Source organism: Pinus tabuliformis, chromosome X, assembly GCF_031772625.1.
Source record: "Pinus tabuliformis cultivar Carrire ecotype Pingquan chromosome X, CPIR1, whole genome shotgun sequence".
Classification (NCBI taxonomy): Eukaryota; Viridiplantae; Streptophyta; class Pinopsida; order Pinales; family Pinaceae; genus Pinus; species Pinus tabuliformis.
In genome coordinates, this window is record NC_142308.1 from 1,354,732,653 (window position 1) to 1,354,756,147 (window position 23,495).

General features: G+C 38.7%; 1 protein-coding gene across 2 annotated transcripts in view; it reads left to right on the forward strand.

Annotated features, from left to right (window-relative positions):
- The first annotated feature begins 8,729 nt into the window (after window positions 1-8,729).
- LOC149145104 (sugar transport protein 7-like) overlaps window positions 8,730-23,495 on the forward strand; it is a 45,026-nt gene continuing 30,260 nt past the window's right edge. The window contains exons 1-3 of one of the 2 annotated variants that reach the window (XM_089448741.1): window positions 8,730-9,114; window positions 10,177-10,502; window positions 10,689-11,315. In XM_089448741.1, coding sequence (XP_089304867.1) covers window positions 8,970-9,114; window positions 10,177-10,502; window positions 10,689-11,315 — 1,098 coding nt within the window. In that variant the 5' untranslated portion in view covers window positions 8,730-8,969. Of the gene's footprint in view, window positions 9,115-10,095; window positions 10,503-10,688; window positions 11,316-23,495 lie in introns of both variants that reach the window. The other variant, XM_089448742.1, reaches the window with a different exon arrangement.

The window sequence follows — 23,495 nt, forward strand, 5'->3', positions numbered from 1 at the left end:
CACTAGCTGTGGTTGATTCCTTCTCTCCAAAATATTCTTGAATGGATGTTCAATGGTGTTAGCCAATGCACTTGCATTCAGCATATCCTCATACTCTGTATCTACATGCTTGGTGCCCCTAGTCTTCTCCAGGATAGCGCGACCTTTCTCTAGATGCCCGCATTCTATCAGACTGTTGGGAGTCTCGGGAAGGAGGATCCCTCCAATTGCCATCAAAGGAGCAAGAATTGAAGCCAAACCCAGGGAAAGATGCCATCCCCACGATGTTATGTCTTGAGTACCGTAATTAACCATATTTGCTATGAAAATCCCAAGTGTTGCGTCGAACTGGAACAACATAGTAAGTCCTCCACGGAGTTTCGGAGGAGCCAGTTCTGAGAGGTACAGGGGAACGACCTTGACACAAATTCAAACAAAAAAAATTGTTAACCAATTCGTTCAAATTCCAACCAAAAACTTTGTAAACCGAAGCCCTTTTATGTCCAAACTACCAAAAAACCCTGCAAACCCAATTCGTTCAAAGTCAAACATAAGCTTTCTAACCAAGTCATTATAAGTGGATTAAAAATTATGTAATCCCAAGTCATTGAATTCCATACAAATAACTGTAACTGTTAAAGCCAAAAGACTATAACCGTTGGTTCCCCACAATTTTTTCAGTGAATAAAACCGCTTTCAAAATCCCCAAAATCCATACAAGCCTACTTCATTTCCAAAGCCAATTCCGACTCCAAGCATAACGTGCCTAATAATAAGCATGGCCAAATTCACAACACTGACATTCGGAGATGCACCTATGATAAAACTGATACCTTCACTGATAACACTGACCCTGCGCCCATATTTCCTAGTCACGGGAGACACAAACAACGAAGCATCGAGGCCTGCAATCTAGAGGGACGAGGTGAACATGGCCAGACCCTAGTTGTTGTACTTGGAATAATCACTTTTGTGGTTTATTGCGATAGACTAGAGGGAAGAATTTCTCAAGAAATGGATCCATGGATGTCACCCCACTTGTTATTCACAACATAACACATAATTCAATAAATTCATCGAAGTAGATAGGCTTCAATTATTGTCTTCTTATCATTATCAATTCATAGCATTATTTTCCAACTCAAAATATAAATTGAAACTGATTTTTTTTTAAACATTGGTCACAAATACCAGATATGTCGATATCATAGCCGAATATGGAACCCCCAATAGCACCAATAATGCATGCAACAACAACATAGAACGTTACTCGGCCCTGGTATTGTTGTGCCCTTCTTCATGACACTCCCACTACATGCAGAGAACCCCCTGCCATCCTCTACAGAATCAACCCAGGTGGAAATGGGTTCTAGGAATATACAGGCTCAAAAGTGGGATATGAATCCTAGTGTGTAAATTCAGCGTCTCATGTATAGGAAATCCTACATTTAGTAGTGGACCTATGTGATGGTGACTAACGTTATCAGCGCTGCTACTTGTCGTCCTTTCACAACCATGGACAATAAAAGCTTGAATGGGATAGTTTCCTCTTCTAGACTTAGCGGAGGTACCCTTATTAGGCAAGTCGACATTACTAGATTTCCAATTTGCTATCAACGTTATGTGTCAAGTAAACCAGTTAACCTAACAAGATCAATCACAGCAGCCATAGTTCCATAATGGATAGAGAGGCATATAAGTCAGAAAGGTTGTGTGAATGGATAAATTATCCACGCACTAAACATGTCGCGGTCGGCCCGGCTAGAGTACATTAACTCACATGTATGACCTTGTTGTAGCTTTTTCTATCACTTGTCGCGCAATTGCTTCAAAACATATAGAAGCCTCCTAGAGATAGCCTCTAGGTTGAAACCAGACTAGTGCCTAGGGCATCCGAGAGGAGTGCTTTTGAAGATTATCTAAGGGATTTCTACTGCATTACATATGTCACATAATTTGGAAATATATAATTCATGGGATTGGTTCAATAGTCCTTCATCAAGGTAAACTCAAGCAAATACATAGATCTAAATACTCAGGGGGTAAATATGGCTAATTTGAAAGAGAAATGTCTTGGTTCTAGTCGCTGACACACAACAATAGGTAGTTTAATATTGGCGTTGTACTAAAAATGAAGAGGGGGAATGAAATGAGGGAATTCGATGCAGAGGGTTGGCTACAACACAAAATCCTAAGCAACAAGTTCCAGCAGAAGTATGGAAGAATGAAGAGGTGAAAATGCGTAAATAGAGGAGTGCAAATTAAGGTCTCATGCTCTATGCCTCATGGACACAGTTATCACCAAACAACAATTAGTAAATCTGTGCACACATAGGTACTATAAGCTATAAACTAACACAAGTAAATTTGTCATTTCCACAGGTATTGTTCACTACTTAGCACCATAGATACATCCATCAATCAGAGTGAAACCAATAGCTTCATTACACAATTTTAGAAGAGGAAAGACATATGTGAAATGATATACAGAGGGGAAAACATACTGCACATTGCTCTGATTGGAATCAACAAAAGATTTCATTAATCCTTCAAGATGGCGTCCAAATCACTGGTCCATTTAGATTCAACAATTAAATCGCTCAAGTCACTCATGAACAGGGAAAATAGAACGAATGTGGAAACACAGAAATTGAGCCTCTTGGATGCAGAATTCAAGAACCTCGCTTAAGTGTTTCTTCCCTCTATTTATAAGGAGAGGGGAAGCTTTGAACAACAGTTACAAAATATCTCAGTGGAGCTTTGACTATTTAATCGACTAGTTGTATCAACGTGCAAAGGTATGCTGCCGAAATCATTGCAATCAGATTTGATTTCGTTCTTTAAAATGCAGAAATTACAGAATAAAAGAAAAAGAAAAACTGAATGATGATTTGAGGAAAATATATCCACACCATTCTTGTTATGGCCTCTGATTATTCCAAGTCTCTGCCACAATGTTCCTCTTCAGTCACTCCGTCAGTTCACATGTCGCTTTCGCCTTAACAGCATGAATCTCCCGCTTTCTAGAGCCGAGAGCAATCCACTATAGTTTCTTGTCACAGAGCAGAAGTGGAGATTGACCTGGCAGTATTTCATTGCCTAACTGCGCGGAGCTCCATGTTGAGAAATTACTACTCCCTGAGTCCGATACCTCCATTTACCTCGCTAAAGACGTGCACGCGAAACAGTAGACTTCATTTCTGCGGCCACTGTTGTCCTTGATTTCTTGTTATAGGGTCTTCCACAGGATTAGAACTTTTCAATCACCAACTCCTTTGCGCCTTCATTCAATATCGCAGCTACCGGCCCATAGGCCCTTAAAGCTCTGTACTTCCTTATAGGAGCGATTCCATATCGCAAACTTCACGGTGGTGCAATATTATAATATTCTGATTACCGACCTCCGATATGACAAGCCCCTTTCTGCTTAACCCTTCTTGCATTTCTCACCATAGGACCATGGGTCATGACCTGTTGCCTAGCCTTGAGGCGCTAGAGAGTTTAAATTCTCGTCGGGGGCAATTCTCCTTTTGTTAACTGCTTAGCACCCAAGGTTCTTTAACTTCTTATAGACCATGCACTAGACAAATGTCAGAGCCCCTCTCATCGGAGGTTTCCAATCAAGCAAATAAATTTGGAGTTGCGATATTCTGATATGTCGATAACACTTGATGCTCAGCCCCTGCCTTTATGCCTTTTTTTCTTTAAGTCCTTGTGACTGTGGTGCCAGCCTATTATCAGCCCCCTTATTGGAAGTTTCCAATTGAAAACTGTTATAAAGTGTTGACATCCTTAACCTATGATATGATGTTATCACTTCCATGTGGCACCTCATGAGTGGTGACACGTGTCACCCAGATCTATCCCCTTAGGCCCCCTCAAAATGCCAAAAATGCCTACCATGTGTCCTGTCGTACCGCCACGTCAGATGTCACTTTAGCTTTATTGGAACCAATCCTATGTCTCCATGTGTCCGGCTAGAGGAGAGAGAAAAAAGACCACTCACCTTTGGTTTTACGATTAAATCCCTTGGTAATATTTTTCGGCACTCCCCGGTGATTTTTTATGCTATCATAACTTTTCCATGTCGCAAGTTATAAAAGGTTGTCACCTTCAAAAGCTTTGATTCTTCGATTATCGATCTGTTTGATGCTCCGACGTGTCGATCTCCTCCAAGCTCTGATACTTCCTACTCCGATGGATTGGACCTCCAACATGCGGGACCTCTGATATGCCAGGACCTACGATATGCGATCGCCGATATGTGATGCTCTATTGTTGCAATGTGGTGGTATGTTTGACCTCCGATATGCGATTGACGATACTATGATGTTGCGATCGTCGATATCCCTGATGTCGCTGGACCTCTAATATTGCAATTTTCGATATTCTGATATACCTTCACAAGGCTTCAATCCTTGAAACTTGAGAAGACCATAACTTTTGATCTAGGAGTCTATAGGTTCTTATTCCAGTTGAGTCTGAAAGATGTATGGTTAGCTAACTTGTTCAAAGTCATTTCCAATGGTATATGGAACTTTTCCTAACTCCCATAGACTGAAAAGAAATTTGGGTTTGAAGTGGATTGGCCAAAATGGGTGATAAAAGGAAAAAGTGCGCCATCAGATCAAACTTCTTGGGTAGATTGACGACAAGAGGGGACCCAAGTCTGTATTAAAGTTAATAGGGATGTAAATCATTGTGGAAACCATCATGGTTTATCAACCAACTAAGTGGCAGCATGCAATTGGTTACACAACCCCCCTCCCTTGTTTTATCCCAAATGAAGGAAGGGCTCCCTCGTGATACTAGTGGTTTCTTAAGGGAATGCAACACACTATCCCATCATTGGATCGACACCAAACACCCAAATCACAAGCTCAGGAGGTAGTGCCAACAACTAGTAGGTAGTGAACCAACAAGTTGTTGGTCACAATTCCTTGTCACAAGGAGCTTGACGATAAGCACCCAAGCATCCATCATACTGCTAGTTGAGACCTTATTTGCACACAACAATGAAGTATACTAACAGGTAGTGGAACAACAAGCCATTGGTCACTGTGCCCAATCACAAGGATCCTAGTGGAAAGCACCTAGGCATGTATCGAACCATTTGTTAAGATTTCTATTTGCATACAACAAAGAAATGACTAGTGAGACAATGGCTAGCACACGTGACAAGTTGGTGGCACATTTTACAAGGATGACAAGTTGCATGACATGGCTGCCACAGTGGAACATATATGAAAAGTAGATGTCATGGCAGGATGTGTGGGTGATATGTGACAAGTAAATTCAACATTTTTTATCAGACAAATTGATAGTTGGTAAGTGACACATGGTAGGAAAGCATGAACAAGTGGACACATGGTAGGCACTTAATGAAAACAATAGATGGTGTGTCAGTACTGATGGTAGGTGATGTGGTAGTGGACCCTATATCAGAGTCTCGACCTCAGAGTTTCATGTTTGGAGTATTGGAAGGTGTTCCCAATATCTGAGAATCAAGAAGCTTAAGCTTATGGCCATAACTCTCGGTCACATAGGGCTTAATAATAAAGTGCTCAAGATCTCATTGTCAAGGGACTTTGATCTTAGTGTTTATGTTTGGAGCTTGATGTTGAAAATATCTTCGAACTTCGAGATTCAAGAAGAGCTTAACCCAGTGGTCACAACCTTGTTCATGAAGGGTTAGCAATGAAGCGCTTCAGAGCTCATTGTCTCGAGAATTCAACCTTAGAGTTGTGTGTTTTGAGTTTAGTGTTAAATGGATCTCTGTCCTTCGAGATCTAAGAAGAGTTATTTAATGACCATGGTCACTCCTTTTGGTCATGAAGGGTTTAACAATAGATACCTATGGGTCTATTATCTTGAAAATGTGGTCTTGGGATCTCGGCCTTAGACTCTAGTGTATCAGCATTGAACCTCATCCTAGACCTTCGGGATGTGAGAGTGTCATTTAAGCTACAATGGTTAGAACTGGTCACATGGGGTCGATCATTAAAGCACTCAAGGCAATGACAACTAATGTTTTAGGTGTCAAAGTTATTAAAACAAATTTAGGTTGAAACCATTTGAGATATGGAGCCTTGCATCTATAAAAGGAAAAAAATGATGTCAGATCGAGCTATTTGCATGCAAATTAATAATGTAACTACCGTGGACGAGTAGAACAACTAATTCAACTCATGATACCATGGGTGAAAACCATGGATCAATACACCTGATAATAGATGCAATAAAGTATAAATACAAAATCTAAATGCTTGAACAAATTGGTTAGCTAATGCATATGAGAATCCAAGAACTAATCTAAAGTGCAATCAATTTGCAGTTGAGCCAAGAGCAAAAGAGAGCATAAGAAGATAATGAAATAACACAAGATCTAAATGTCAAATCAAGTGGATCTGTGAGAGAGAAGTGTAGTATAGAGGTGCAAATGTAGATTCATTGAGTTTTGTAGTTGTTACGTAAAGGATAAAATGTAGATCTAAGGAAGTTAGGAGCCAATGATTACATATCTAAGACAATGGGTGTTGAAATATATACTAAACAAAGGATGAAGGTGAACAATATCAGAGCTATAGAGCTGTTGTGAAAAGCAATGTTTGGAGAGCTTGCAAAGAATTGATGCCTAGAGAAGATATGAGAATATAATTTGTTGTTAGTATTATTCTATGATAAAAGTGCCATAGATCTGAGTCTTAAAATTTATGAGAGAGGGATTTGAGTGGCTAAAGCAAGTGGGTGCTTGCAAAGAAAAGGGGGTTGATGTCTCTTGTAGGCTGGTGCTGACAAAATCTAATGTAAACCACAATTGGCACTTGCATTTACATTGAAAATTAAAATAAGATTTGTGATTTTCCCTTGTATGGGTCTCCATGTAATATCCCGAGTTCAAGCTTGATATGATTTGTGCACTATTGTATTATTGAATGTGTTTGATTGGCAAAATATTTAATTTCTTTTATAAAACACTGATTCAAACCCTCTCAATATTTCCCTGTTTTCCAACACTTACTAAATGAAATCACTGAAAGTAAAGAAAAATAATCAATTACAATTAATACTCTTAAAAATAAGATTTAAGTGAATGATTCACTCTATATAGATAACCTAAAAAGCCATACCTCCTATAGAAAAAAATTACATTTTTCGTATTTAAATTTTAAATATATATATATACATATTACTATTCACCAAATTGGTGTATGAGACCCCCTTGTTTGTGGGACAAGGGACCCACCTTTTAAATATATATATACATATTACTATTCACCAAATTGGTGTATGAGACCCCCTTGTTTGTGGGCCAACACCAAATTGGTGTATGAGACCTCCTTGTTTGTGGGACAAGGGACCCACCTTCCTTGTTTGTGGGACAAGGGACCCACCTTTTAAATATATATATACATATTACTATTCACCAAATTGGTGTATGAGACCCCCTTGTTTGTGGGCCAACACCAAATTGGTGTATGAGACCTCCTTGTTTGTGGGACAAGGGACCCACCTTTGCCCATCGATTTGATTGCTAAGCCTACAAAGACATACATACTCTACCCCCCTTTGATTTTGAACCCGTGACATCGTAGGAGGAAACACATGCTCTTAACCATTAAGCCCACTCATGTTGTATAATTTCACACTTCTAAATTAGAAATGGTACTTAATTAGTTTACTATTTAATTATATATATAATTTTAAATGGTGAAATTTGAGGCTACCAGTTTAATATATATATATATATATATATATATATATGAACTATTATTTTAGTAAAGAGCTTTCCAAATTTTAATTTAATTATCTATAATTATTAAAATATTTTAGAATACTCATAGTATTATACAAAAATTAATGGTTGAGATTAATTATGTCATTTTTATTGTTTTAACTAAATTGATTAATTAAAAAAATGTCATATGTACAAGTGTCATTTGAAGTGAGTTACCATTTTTTGGGTATGCACTATTGATAAGCCATGGTATTGACCCATAATATTGTAACAAAACATATTTACAAACAAATTAGGAATCTCCATAATAAAGCGATAATAAAGTAAGGGTAAATCTCCATAATTAAAAATTGTGTCCCATATTCCTTTAAATGTGTATATGTTTAATTTGTATATTAATTTTTTTAATTAATATTGATTTAAAATAAAGTTATAATTTAGTTCAATTTTATGATTATTTTAATTTTAACAATATGAAATGTATTATAAAGTAAATATTTTGATGCGATAAGAATTATTAAACTATTTTAATTTTTGAAATTTTTTTAGCCAAAATTTAATAAACTATATTTTTCACTATATAAATAGATTTAACACTATTAAAAAAACACTCTTATAAAACTTAAATTATGAAAATTTAAAAACTCAAAATGTAATTCCAACTAAATTCGACTCAAATGTATATCCGAAAAAAACTTCAAAACGTAGTACAAGCCGACTACAGCTATCTGCATATCTTGAAATGAAGCCCAATCAAAAAGTTTGGGAACAGGTGAACCTCAATAATTCCGTGACTACAAGTTCGGGGAATAATTCACATCACTATGGCAGCCGTACATGACTTTTTGCACAGGTCATTCTCTATAAAAACATACTTTACACAAAAAGCTTTCTGGTTGGTTACATCAGATATTGTGTGAATTCATGTGTTTTTTAATTCCCGGGAAAGAAAGCATAACTAGTGGGCGCTGGTAAAGTTAGTGACCACCACCTTCACCTTAGAGTTCAAATCAAATCAAAACCCAAATCCTGCATTTGTGCGATACAGGCCATACACCCTCTGCGAACGTCTCAGCCGTCAGTTTTCTGAAAATATCCACGCCCATGTCGGGGATTTGGAAAAGGTTCACACTGCCTACGAAAGTGATCGAACGTCAGCAACCAGTCGATTAAATATCGATATTATATAACTCCGTCACGATTTGGTTAAACCCACCTCCATCTCTACCTTCATTTTCATTTTCAGTAGAGGATGGCAGGGGGTTGTGTAGACGCACCGGGAGTATCAAACGAAAGAGCACAGCAATACCAGGGCCGAATAACGTTCTATGTTGTTTTTGCATGCATGGTTGCTGCGATTGGGGGCTCCATCTTTGGCTATGATATCGGTATATCAGGTATGTATGTTCGAGGTATATCCAGTACACTTATGTATGTATTATGGTGTAAAAGTTATTTCTGGAAAAAAAACTGTGTGAGGAAGAGGTGGGTGAACTTCTCCCATCATCAGTTACAAGAAACTGTGTGAACTTCTCCCATCATCAGTACAAGAAACTGTGTGATGAAGAGGTGGGTGAACTTCCATCATCAGGTACAAGAAGTAATAAACATAAAACTTTTCCTATCATTTCACAAGAAGCATCTCTCATCATCACGGACAAGAAGTAATAAACATAGTTCTCTCATCAAAAACCAATAAACATAGATTAACACTATGTTTATTGTTTCTTGTTCTTGATAATGGGTGCGTTCATCTGAAATGTTACAAGTTTCACCTTTTCATCCCACAGTTTTCTCAAAAAAATCGCTTCTTTTCAATTTCAGTTTAGAGTTAATGACAAGAAGTAATAAACATAGAATTTCTCTTATCAAAAACCAATAAACCTAGATTAACACAACATAGGTTAACAATATATTTATTGTTTCTTGCTCTTGATAATGGGTGCCTTCATCTGAAATGTTAGAAGTTTCACCTTTTCATCACACAGTTTTATTCAAAAATCGCTTCTTTTCAATTTCAGTTTATAGTTAATGACCAGAAGTAATAAACATAAAATTTCTCTCAACAAAAACCAATAAACATAGATTAACACTATTTCTATCGTTTCTTGTTCTTGATAATGGGTGCGTTCATCTAAAATGTTAGAAGTTTCACCTTTTCATCGCACAGTTTTCTCCAAAAAAATCGCTTCTTTAAAATTTCAGTTTATAGGTTCAGTGCGTACAGATCACTATTAGATTACCATGATAATAGGTAGGTTCATTGGAAATATCAGACATTTCACCTCTTCATCCCATAGTTTTCTCCCAGAAATTGCTTCTAGTTTTCAGTTTCAGTTGCTTCTGGTTTTCAGTTTCAGTTTATAGTTTGTGTACAGATTGCCATGACTCGATTAGAGGATAACGCTTAATGGAGTTGCAGCCGAGGGCTGAATTATGAATTATGTTTTGAATTTTAGGTGGAGTGACATCCATGGACGATTTTCTCCAGAAATTCTTCCCCGCAGTGTACCACACGAAGCATTATGAAAATGACCATGATAGCGATTACTGCAAATACAACAACCAAGGCCTGGCTATGTTCACCTCATCCCTCTACATTGCAGGTCTGATTGCTTCGGTGGGCGCGTCTCACGTAACGAGGAGATATGGGCGCAAGGCCAGTATTGTAAGCGGAGGCATCTGTTTTCTTGTGGGTGCAGCTCTCAACGCCGGCGCCATCAGCTTAGGCATGCTCATTATTGGGCGCATAATGCTTGGAGTGGGAATAGGCTTCGCAAATCAGGTTGGCTTGTATGGGTTGTGGGCTCAATGATTTCGAAAGAGTTTCTCCAAGATATATTGATAAAAGCACGCATTACTAAAGCTTTAGACATTTGGCTTTGAATTGGAGTGATTTGAGTTACAGAGTTTTTTGTTTAGATATGAATGCCTTGGGTTTACAGAGCTTTTTGTTTGAATTTGTGTCAAGGCTGTTCCTCTGTACCTCTCAGAGTTAGCTCCACCAAAATTCCGCGGAGGGCTTAATATAATGTTCCAGTTGGCCACAACACTCGGGATCTTCACAGCAAATATGGTTAATTATGGGACTCAGCACATAAAAACTTGGGGATGGCGTCTCTCTCTGGGCTTGGCTGCAGGTCCTGCACTTTTGATGACCGTTGGAGGGATGTTCCTTCCTGATACCCCCAACAGTCTGATAGAACGTGGTCATCTGGAGAAAGGCAGAGCTGTCCTGGAGAAGATCAGGGGCACTAGGAATGTAGAAGCAGAGTATGAGGATATGGTCGATGCAGCCGCACTGGCTAAATCCATCAGGCATCCATTCAGGAATATTTTAGAGAGGAGGAATCGGCCACAGCTTGTGATGGCCATCTGTATGCCCATGTTTCAGATATTGACTGGAATCAATTCAATATTGTTCTATGCCCCTGTCCTTTTCGGCAGTTTGGGCTTTGGTGCAAATGCTTCCCTCTACTCGTCTGTCATGACTGGAGCTGTTCTTGTAGCTTCAACCCTTGTATCTATTGCCGCTGTTGACAGGTGGGGGCGCAGAGCCCTGCTACTTAGTGGGGGTATTCAGATGATAGTCTGTAAGGTAAGACTAAAACACACAGAGGTAGTCTCTGTTCTGTTTTTCACAGCATTTCATGTTTCCTGTTTTTACGAATGACAATATATATCTTAGACCTGGTAATTGAGCTGCCAAAGCTCAAGAATCATGACCCATGTTCTAACCATGGATTGGGAGGTCCCCAACAGACAGGGAATACCAGTTCCTATCCATTTTCTGAGATTTCCTGTTCCTCAAATCTAGAAACCGAATGGAAGTGATGATCTCTTATCGATTATTAGGGTCAGAAAAGTTTTAAACCATGGGAATTGCATTGGTCTCTTACTTTTACACCAGCTAAACAAAGCCCCAGATAACATGCTTTCTTTTTTATTTGAGTTTTCTGCAACCATGGTAGCTCTCCATGCCCGAGTCCTTTTGTGACCTGTCTCGCTTACATTTTCAGAGCTGAATAGGAAACCAGAGTTCTTGCCTGCAGCAGCTGAGTGAGGTGAGAACGGAGCTTGAACAAACATGCTTCAATTATCTTGATGAATGCCTTTATTCACCACAGAAGTCCCTATTACTTCTGAAATGTTATTGTTACAGAAATTCCTGTTAATTTATGGAAAAAAACTTGGATATAAATTCTCCAATTAAATTAGAAATTTACTTAGCCAGTGTGATTCAAAATTGCGGGGAGGCATTGCATTGTACCAACCACAACTACTGGGATGTGGGATTTAAAATGGAATGGAGGGGATAACATTGATGTGAGATTTAAAATTGGGTGGAGGGGATAACATCCCATTATATCAGCAACAACCACTCGGATGTGCAAAATGAGATGAATTGTAAGTTTGTAACCCCATCTTCTAAGTAGCTTGGAAGGAGAGATTTTATAATCAGTCCAAATCCGAGTCCAAAATGAGATGAATTGTAAGTTTGTAACCCCATCTTCTAAGTAGCTTGGAAGGAGAGATTTTATAGTCCGTCCAAGTTGCAACAAGGACACGCGAATCTGTTTCCAGAGTTCTTAAATCTAAATCCCTTCATTAATCTGGGAAATTGACTGCACTGCACAAACGAAGTTGACCATATTTTCATTTGATCCCGAAATAATTAGTAGCAGATTATAGAGATTTGAATTAGTCTTTCTTGCTTTTGACATGCTTGAAAACAAGAAGCAACAAAATTAAAAAAGGCCCGTCGTCTCTCAGTTTTGCTCTTACCTGACATGATATCATTAGAATACAACCACCGAAAAACAAGGGTCTATGGCTCCACCTGTCAACAGTTGCAATTGATACCAAGGTGGAAAGTACAACAACAGCTGCGGTCAAAACAGAGGAATACAAGGAAGCATTTGAACCAAACTGCCGAAAATAACAAGGGCATAAAACAATATGGAATTGATTCCAGTCAAGATATGAAACATGGCAGGGAGATGGCCATCACTAGCTGTGGTTGATTCCTCCTCTCCAAAATATTCTTGAATTGATGTTCAATGGTGTTAGCCAATGCACTTGCATCCAGCATATCCTCATACTCTGTATCTACATGCTTGGTGCCCCTAGTCTTCTCCAGGATAGCGCGACCTTTCTCTAGATGCCCGCATTCTATCAGACTGTTGGGAGTCTCAGGAAGGAGGATCCCTCCAATTGTCATCAAAAGAGCAGGAAATGAAGCCAAACCCAGGGAAAGATGCCATCCCCACGATGTTATGTCCTGAGTACCGTAATTAACCATATTTGCTATGAAAATCCCAAGTGTTGTGGCGAACTGCAACAACATATTAAGTCCTCCACGGAGTTTTGGAGGAGCCAGTTCTAAGAGGTACAGGGGAACCGTGGAGTTTTGGAGGAGCCAGTTCTAAGAGGTACAGGGGAACGACCTTGACACAAAATCAAACAAAAAAAATTGTTAACCAATTCGTTCAAATTCCAACCAAAAACTTTGTAAACCGAAGCCCTCTTGTGTCCAAACTACCAAAAAAGTCTGCAAACCCTAGTAATTCAGATTAAAGGGCCTGTAAACCCAATTCGTTCAAAGTCAAACATAAGCTTTGTAACCAAGTCATTATAAGTGGAATTTACATTGCTATGACAAATGACCTCCATTACTCCTTATTTTGGAACGGTGGCAAAGCAACAAGTAACAAGGCAGAGGCAATGGCCGTACATGGTCTACTTTTATTCTGCATTTTCATGGATATAGAGCCTATTAAGGTATACGGGGACTCAAAAATTATCATAGAACATGTGAAAGGCATACATGCAATTCAGACCGACAGCCTCACTGGATGGTTAGCAAGGATAGCAGCTCTATGGAAGCCGGCGACATTCCCTATCACTCATATAAGGCGCAAACAAAATGGACAAGCAGATATTTTGTCAAAGAAAGGATTACATTCGCCTCACGGTAAGTGGCACCTGTTTATCACTTCTGTCCCCTGTATATATGACATACAGCCCTTCACAATGGCAGGAATATGAAGTCAACATGTACAGGTATGCAATTACAGCCATATATCTGAAAATATCTCAATCTGCTGGCTTTTTATATATTCTGGAAAGTTATAGATTTTGTTCTGATCTTTCGATAACAAGATCCCCAAAAAATTTTGTAATGTATAAGGAAAGATATCTCCAGATGTTCGCTGGAAATTTTGCCTTCTCCCGGGACAGATGCCCGCTCTTTTGTATACAAATCTGTTTATATTGAACATAATATAATCAATACTGCTTTTTCTTCTGAAAAAAAAGTCATTATAAGTGGAATTAAAAATTATGTAATCCCAAGTCATTGAATTCCATACAAATAACTGTAACTGTTAAAGCCAAAAGACTATAACCGTTGGTTACCCACAATTTTTTCAGTGAAGAAAACCGCTTTCAAAATCCCCAAAATCCATACAAGCCTACTTGATTTCCAAAGCCAATTCCGACTCCAAGCATAACGTGCGTAATAATAAGCATGGCCAAATTCACAACACTAACATTCGGAGATGCACCTATGATAAAACTGATACCTCCACTGATAATACTGACCCTGCGCCCATATTTCCTAGTTACGGGACACACAAACAACGAAGCAACGAGGCCTGCAATGTAGAGGGACGAGGTGAACATGGCCAGACCCTAGTTGTTGTACTTGGAATAATCACTTTTGTGGTTTATTGCGATAGACTAGAGCGAAGAATTTCTCAAGAAATGGATCCATGGATGTCACCCCACTTGTTATTCACAACACAACACATAATTCAATAAATTCATCGAAGTAGATAGGCTTCAATTATTGTCTTTTTATCATTATCAATTCATAGCATTATTTTCCAACTCAAAATATAAATTGAAATTGATTTTTTTTTAAACATTGGTCACAAATACCAGATATGTCGATATCATAGCCGAATATGGAACCCCCAATAGCACCAATAATGCATGCAACAACAACATAGAACGTTACTCGGCCTTGGTATTGTTGTGCCCTTCTTCATGACACTCCCACTACATGCAGAGAACCACTTGCCATCCTCTACAGAATCAACCCAGGCGGAAATGGGTTCTAGGAATATATAGGCTCAAAAGTGGGATATGAATCCTAGTGTGTAAATTCAGCATCTCATGTATAGGAAATCCTACATTTAGTAGTGGACCTACGTGATGGTGACTAACGTTATCAGCGCTGCTACTTGTCGCCCTTTCACAACCATGGACAATAAAAGCTTGAATGGGATAGTTTCCTCTTCTAGACTTAGCGGAGGTACCCTTATTAGGCAAGTCGACATTACTAGATTTATTTGCTATCAACATTATGTGTCAAGTAAACCAGTTAACCCAACAAGATCAATCACAATAGCGATAGTTCCATAATGGATAGAGAGGCATATAAATTAGAAAGGTTGTGTGAATGGATAAATTATCCACGCACTAAACATGTCGCGGTCGACCCGGCTAGAGTACATTAACTCACATGTATGACCTTGTTGTAGCTTTTTCTATCACCTGTCTCGCAATTGCTTCAAAACATATAGAAGCCTCCTAGAGATAGCCTCTGGGTTGAAACCAGACTAGTGCCTAGGGCATCCGAGAGGAGTGCTTTTGAAGATTATCTAAGGGATTTCTGCTGCATTACATATGTCACATAACTTGGAAATATATAATTCATGGGATTGGTTCAATAGTCCTTCATCAAGGTAAACTCAAGCAAATACATAGATCTAAATACTCAGGGGGTAAATATGGCTAATTTGAAAGAGAAATGTCTTGGTTCTAGTCGCTGACACACAACAATAGGTAACTTAATATTGGCGTTGTACTAAAAATGAAGATGGGGAATGAAATGAGGGAATTCGATGCAAAGGGTTGGCTACAACACAGAATCCTAAGCAACAAGTTCCAGCAGAAGTATGGAAGAATGAAGAGGTGAAAATGCGTAAATAGAGGAGTGCAAATTAAGGTCTCATGCTCTATGCCTCATGGACACATTTATCACCAAACAACAATAAGTAAATCTGTGCACACATAGGTACTATAAGCTATAAACTAACACAAGTAAATTTGTCATTTCCACAGGTATTGTTCACTACTTAGCACCATAGATACATCCATCAATCAGAGTGAAACCGATAGCTTCATTACACAATTTTAGAAGAGGAAAGACATATGTGAAATGATATACAGAGGGGAAAACATACTGCGCATTGCTCTTATTGGAATCAACAAAAAATTTCATTAATCCTTCAAGATGGCGTCCAAATCACTGGTCCATTTAGATTCAACAATTGAATCGCTCAAGTCACTCATGAACAGGGAAAATAGAACGAATGTGGAAACACAGAAATTGAGCCTCTTGGATGCAGAATTCAGGAACCTCTCTTAAGTGTTTCTTCCCTCTATTTATAAGGAGAGGGGAAGCTTTGAACAACAGTTACAAAATATCTCAGTCGAGCTTCGACTATCTAATCAACTAGCTATATCAACGTGCGAAGGTATGCTGCCGAAATCATTGCAATCAGATTTGATTTCGTTCTTTAAAATGCAGAAATTACAGAATAAAAGAAAAAGGAAAACTGAATGATGATTTGAGGAAAATATATCCACACCATTCTTGTTATGGCCTCTGATTATTCCAAGTCTCTGCCACAATGTTCCTCTTCAGTCACTCTGTCGGTTCACATGTCGCTTTCGCCTTAACAGCTTGAATCTCCCACTTTCTAGAGCCAAGAGCAATCCACTGTAGTTTCTTGTCACAGAGCAGAAGTGGAGATTGACCTGGTAGTATTTCATTGCCTAACTGCGTGGAGGTCCATGCTGAGAAATTACTACTCCCTGAGTCCGATACCTCCATTTACCTCACTAAAGACATGCATGCAAAACAGTAGACTTCATTTCTGCGACCACTGTTGTCCTTGGTTTCTTGTTATAGGGTCTTCCATAGGATTAGACCTTTTCAATCACCAACTCCTTTGCGCCTTCATTCAATATCGCAGCTACCGGCCCATAGGCCCTTAAAGCTCTGTACTTCCTTATAGGAGCGATTCCATATTGCAAACTTCACGGTGGTGCAATATTATAATATTCTGATTACCGACCTCCGATATGACAAGACCCTTTCTGCTTAACCCTTCCTGCATTTCTCACCATAGGACCATGGGTCATGACCTGTTGCGTAACCTTGAGGCGCTAGAGAGTTTAAATTCCCGTCGGGGGCCATTCTCCTTTTGTTAACTGCTTAGCACCCAAGGTTCTTTAACTTCTTATAGACCATGCACTAGACAAATGTCAGAGCCCCTCTCATCGGAGGTTTCCAATCAAGCAAATAAATTTGGAGTTGCGATATTCTGATATGTCGATAACACTTGGTGCTCAGCGCCTGCCTTTATGCCTTTTTTTCTTTAAGTCCTTGTCACTGTGGTGCCAGCCTATTATCAGCCCCCTTATTGGAAGTTTCCAATTGAAAACTGTTATAAAGTGTTGACATCCTTAACCTATGATATGACGTTATCACTTCCATGTGGCACCTCATAAGTGGTGACACGTGTCACCCAGATCTGTCCCCTTAGGCCCCCTCAAAATGCCAAAAATGCCTACCATGTGTCCTGTCGTACCGCCACGTCAGATGTCACTTTAGCTTTATTGGAACCAATCCTATGTCTCCATGTGTCCGGCTAGAGGAGAGAGAAAAAGGCCCACTCACCTTTGGTTTTACGATTAAATCCCTTGGTAATATTTTTCGGCGCTCCCCGGTGGCTTTTAATGCTATCATAACTTTTCCATGTCGCAAGTTATAAAAGGTTGTCACCTTCAAAAGCTTTGATTCTCCGATTGTCAATTTGTTTGATGCTCCGACGTGTCGATCTCCTCAAAGCTCTGATACTTCCTACTCCGATGGATTGGACCTCCAACATGTGGGACCTCCGATATGCCAGGACCTACGATATGCGATTGCCGATATGTGATGCTCTATTCTTGCAATGTGGTGGTATGTTTGACCTCCGATATGCGATTGACGATATCTATGATGTTGTGATCGTCGATATCCCTGATGTCGTTGGACCTCCAATATTGCAATTTTTGATATTATGATATACCTTCACAAGGCTTCAATCCTTGAAACTTGAGAAGACCATAACTTTTGATTTAGGAGTCCATTTTTGGACTTCTACATATTTTTGGAAAGCTTGTTTAGAGAACTTTCCAATGGAGAGAGTTTGATTTGGGCTTTGAGTCTTTTTGGGGCTTGGAAGATGAATGCAAACTTCTCTGCTCATTTACTCTTTGGGCAACGGAAAACACATTTTGTAGTGAGTGACAACATTGGTTCCATTTGGGGATAGTGCTTTGCTAGAAGGGTGTTGAGAACCTGTAGACTAATAATCTTCACCATTGGGCATGGAGTCAAAAAATATATTGAACCTATAAAACTAGAAAATCTCCATGGAAATTTATCTATTAGGAGTCCTTTCCTCATAATACTGAAATGCAGAAATATAAACTCTAACAACTAGAAATTAAATGCTCAACTAATGAGCTTATTTATATACAAATCCTTCTTAGACATAGGGCTCAATGCACCCAAGTGAGGTCAACCTTCCAATGGTACCAAGTCAGCGTTTGGATGTTGGACCTAATACCTCCATGCTATTGAAATTTAAAAATCAAAACAAACATGCACCGTGAAAAATCTTCAAACAAAAAGTTTGATACATACCCCAGAAACAATCTCTGCTATTGACCAAAGAATGTTGTCATGTAGTAGGCTACTAGGTCATAGAACTGTCAGGAGAAAATTACAGCTGCCTTATTTTCTTGGAAAGTCTGCTAACCAATATCTTCTTGGTTAGGGCAGCCACAAACACTACTTGGCTCTTTTTATTTTTCATAGATGGGCCTAAAACGGGGAGGTGACTTCTCTTCTTTGAGAACTTTGAGCTTAAAGCAGTTTGGATCTTAGGACTCCCTCTTTTTTTGAATAAATTGATCTAAAGGCCCCTTCCCCTTGTCAGTTGGCTTAAGATGCTCTTGGAAGGAAGTTCCTTCGTTTTGGTCGTGTCCCCTTGATCTCTTTCTAGATGACCGAAGATCATATTTCTTGTGCAGCTGAGCCATCATGAAATCAATGAACTACTTGCAATAATGATCAATCTCACCATCATTTAGCGGTGCATCAAGATCATCCTCCTTTTCTTCATGCATTCTGACTTCTTGTTCTTCATCAGAGATAGAGGAATACAGGTTCCCCTGGACTTCGTTGGCATCTTGTATCTGCTCCTCTGGATCATATTTTATATATAATGGAGGATGGTTGTGGTCTTATTGTTGTTTCCTCTCCCTTTGCAATATATATAGGGGAGGCCTTCTGTATTGGGGATTTAAACCTCGATTAGTAGACTGGGAGTTTTGCCATCGAATGTTTCTATTTTCTAGCTCGAGTTTTATCAATTTAATTGAGTTCTTTATTAACCTCTCCATCTCATCCATCTTTTCTTGCATGACTTGACAGTGAAGTAGCCAGGTTGTTTACCATAAGATTGAAATAGTGGAGTCACCAAGGTGAGATGTCTTCAACCCACACTTCCCTTGCTCACCCAACAAAGGGAATGTAAAAAATTTCATACCCGGGGAAAAATATTCTAATCTATTCCCCGACAATGGCGCCAGAAATATGTTGTCGTTGTCGGAAATTTAAAATAAGATTCAGACAATGGAGTCGCTAGGGTGAGAGATCTTAAATCCACATTTCCCTTTCTACCCTGACTGAGGGAATGTAAAAAATTGTCATACCTAGGGAAAAGTATTTCAAATTCGTCCCTGGCAACGGTGCCAGAAAGATGTTGTAGCTTTTTCTATCACATGTCACACAATTGCTTCAAAAGATGTAGAAGGCTCCTAGAGACATCCTCTAGATTGAAAGAAGACCAGTGCCTAGGGCATCCGAGAGGAGTGCTTTTGAAGATTATTTGAGGGATTTCTGTTGCACTCCATATGTCACATAATTTGGAAAGATATAATTCAGGGGCTTGGTTCAATATTCCTTCATCAAGGTAAACTCAAGCAAATACATAGATCTAAATACTTAGGGGGTAAATATGGCTAATCTGAAGGAGAAATGTCTTGGTTTTGGTGGCTGACACACAACAATAGGAAGCCCAATATTGGCGTTGCAGTAAAAATGAAGAGGAGGAAAGAAAAGAGGGAATTCAATGCAGAGGGTTGGATAGAACACTGAACCCTACGAAATAAGTTCCAACAGAGGTATGTAAGAATGAAGAGGTGAAAACATAGAAATAGTGGAGCGCAAATCAAGGTCTCATGCTCTATGCCTCCTGGACACATTTATCACCAGACAACAATTAGTAAATCCGTGCACACACATGTACTACAGGATATAAACTAACACAAGTAAATATGTCATTTTCACAGGTACTGTTCACTACTTAGCAGCATAGATACATCCATAAATGAGAGTGAAACTGATAGCTTCATTACACAATTTCAAAAGAGGAAAGACATACGTGAAATGATATACACAGGGGAAAACATAATGTGCACTTCTAGGATTCGAATCAACAAAATAGTTTCATTAATCCTTCAAGATGGAGTCCAAATCACCAATCCATTTACATTCAATAATTGTATCGCTCAAGTCCCTTAGGAAGGGGAAAATATAACCAATATGGAACCATAGAATTCGAGCCTCTTAGATGCAGAATTCAGGAACCTCTCTTAAGTGTTTCTTCCCTCTATTTATAAGGAGAGGGGAAGCTTTAAACAACAGTTACAAAATATCTCAGCCGAGCTCCAGTTGTCTAATCGACTCGCTGTCTTGGGATACGAAGGTCTGCTGCCCAAGTCATTGCAATCAGATTTGATTATGTTCTTTAAAATGCAGAATTTACAGAATAAAAGAAAAAGGGAAATTGAATGATGATTTGAGGAAAATATCTCAACACCATTCCTTTTATGGCCTCTGATCAGGCCACGTCTCTGCTATAATGTTCCTCTTCAGTGACTCGGTTGGTTCACCTATCGCTTTCACCTTGACAACTTCAATCTGCCACTTTCTAGAGCCGGGAGCGATCAAATGTGATTTCCTGTCACAGAACAGAACTGGAGATTGACCTGACAATATTTCATTGCCTGACAACATGGATCTCCATGCTGAGAAATAATTGCTTCCTGAGTCCCATACCTCCATTTACCACGCTGAAGACATGCACGCGAAGCAATAGACTTCATTTTTGTTGCCAATGTTTTCCTTGGTTTTTTGTTACAGGGTCTTCCACATGATTAGACATTTTCAATCACCAACTCCTCTATGCCTTCATTAAATATCATTGCTACTGACCCATACACCCTTAAAGCTCTATACTTTCTTATCAGAGTGATTCCATATCGTAGACTTTACAGTGGTGCATAATTATAATATGTCGATTGTCGACCTCTAATATGACAAGCCCCTTCTGCTTAGCCCTTCTTGCATTTTTCACCATAGGACCATGGGCCATGACCTACTACCCAGCCTTGAGGCATTAAAGCATTTAAACTCCTGCCAGGGGCCATTCTCCCTTTGTTAACTGCTTAGTGCCCGAGGTTCTTTAACTTTTTATAGACCATTTTCTAGGCAAATATCATATCTCCTCTCATCAGAGGTTTCCAATTGGGGAAATAACTTTGGAGTCGTGATCTTTTGATACGCCGATAGCTCTTGGTGCTCAACCCCTACCTTTACGCCTTTGGTTCTTTAAGTCCTTGCGGCCGTGGTGCTAGCCCAATATCAGAACCCCCTTATCGGAAGTTTCCAATTGCAAACTGTTATAAAGTGCCAACATCTTTAACCTTTGATGTGCGACCTACGATATGATGTCATCACTTCCACGTGGCACCTCATGAGTGGTGATACTTGTCACCCATATTTGCCCCCTTGGGCCCCCTCAAACTGCCAAAACGACCTGCCACGTGTCCTGTCATACTGCCATGTCAGATGCCACTATAGATTTACCGGAACCAATGCTATGTCGCCACATGTCTGGCTAGAGGAGAGATAAAAGGGTTTGCTCACCTTGGTTTTTGTGATGAAATCCTTTGTTAATACTTTTTGGCACTCCTCAATGGTTTTTAACGCTATCAGAACTTTTCCATGTCGCAACTTTTAAAAGGTTGTCAGCTTCAAAAGCTCTGATTCTCCGATTTCTGATCTGCTTGATGCTTTGATGTGTCCATCTCCTCCAAGCTCTGATATTGCCTACTCTATTGTATTGGACTTCCGACATGCGAGACCTCCGATATGCGATTGCTTATATGCCAGGACCTCTGATATGCGATCGTCGATATACTGATGCTCTGATGTTGCGGTGCGCTAGTATCTCCGACCTCTAATATGCGATCGCCGATATATCTGATGTTGTGATTGTCGATATGCCTGATGTCACTAGACCTCCGATATTGCAGTCTTCAATATTCTGATATGCCTTCACAAGGCTTCAATCCTTGAAACTTCAGAAGACCATAACTTTTGATCCAGGAGTCCATTTTTGGACTTCCACATATCGTTGGAAAGTTTGTTCATAGAACTTTCCAATGGAGGGGGTCTGATTTGGGTTTTGAGTCCTTTTGGGGCTTAGAAGATGCCTGCAAACTTCTCTTCTCATTTACTCTTTGGACAGCTGAAAACACATTTTGCAGTAACTGACAACAGACCTGACGACTTAGTATTTGATTCCTCCTATCCACCCTCTTTCTGCCAAATGTTTTTGATTCACATTGACAACGACTTTACAATAGAAAATAATAGTGCAATTTTCAATGTTAGCTCTTCTCACCATGGAAGAGAGAAAGAGTCATTTTTCAGCGTGAAAAAGAGTGATTTCGATAAAAAATTATATTTGAAATTTTGATAAATTGATTCCTTCATTATATTATATCTCCTCAAATTTTATAAATGATAAATGTTATTAAATATTCAGATATTTTTCTAATATATTATTGTTCAATATTATAGAGGATAAACATTATTTTATATATTTATTAAACATTTAGATTTTAATAAAAAAATTATATCAAACTTTTTAAAATATATATTCTAATCAATTTTATTTTGTATTTTTAAAAATAAAATTTAAACATAAACAAAATTCCATTTCATCACAAATTGTATTATTAATTAATATCCTAGACGATAAACATGATTAGTCTAGAACTTATTGAACTTTGAAATATTCTTTCGAATGTATCATTCTTTAATATTGTAGATAATAAACATTGTAGTAATTTAACTAGGCTACAAATTTGCTCTGAAAATCATAGAAATTCCGGCAAGATTTTGATAAAATCCGACAGGGATTTTTGTAAATCCAGGGTACAACTGTCAAACTTCAATATTTTGGGTCCCCTGGATTTTTGTAAATCCAGGTTATAGCTGTCAAACTTCAAGATTTTGGGTTGCCCATAAATATGATTCAAACTGTGCTACTGCGAGATTTCTTGAATTTTTTTTGGCCGGAATCCAGCCACTTTTGACTATCTAGGCAATTCCTCCACCTCGGTGGACGACACCATAAACATTGTTTCTATATAAGCTTATTGTATATTTAAATATTTTTTAAATGTATCATCGTTTAATGATGATAAAATTTGTTTCGATATGAGATGCTTTTTAATACATTTATTAAATATAATAAAATTAAAATTATTAAACAATTTTTTATTATATTGAATTTGT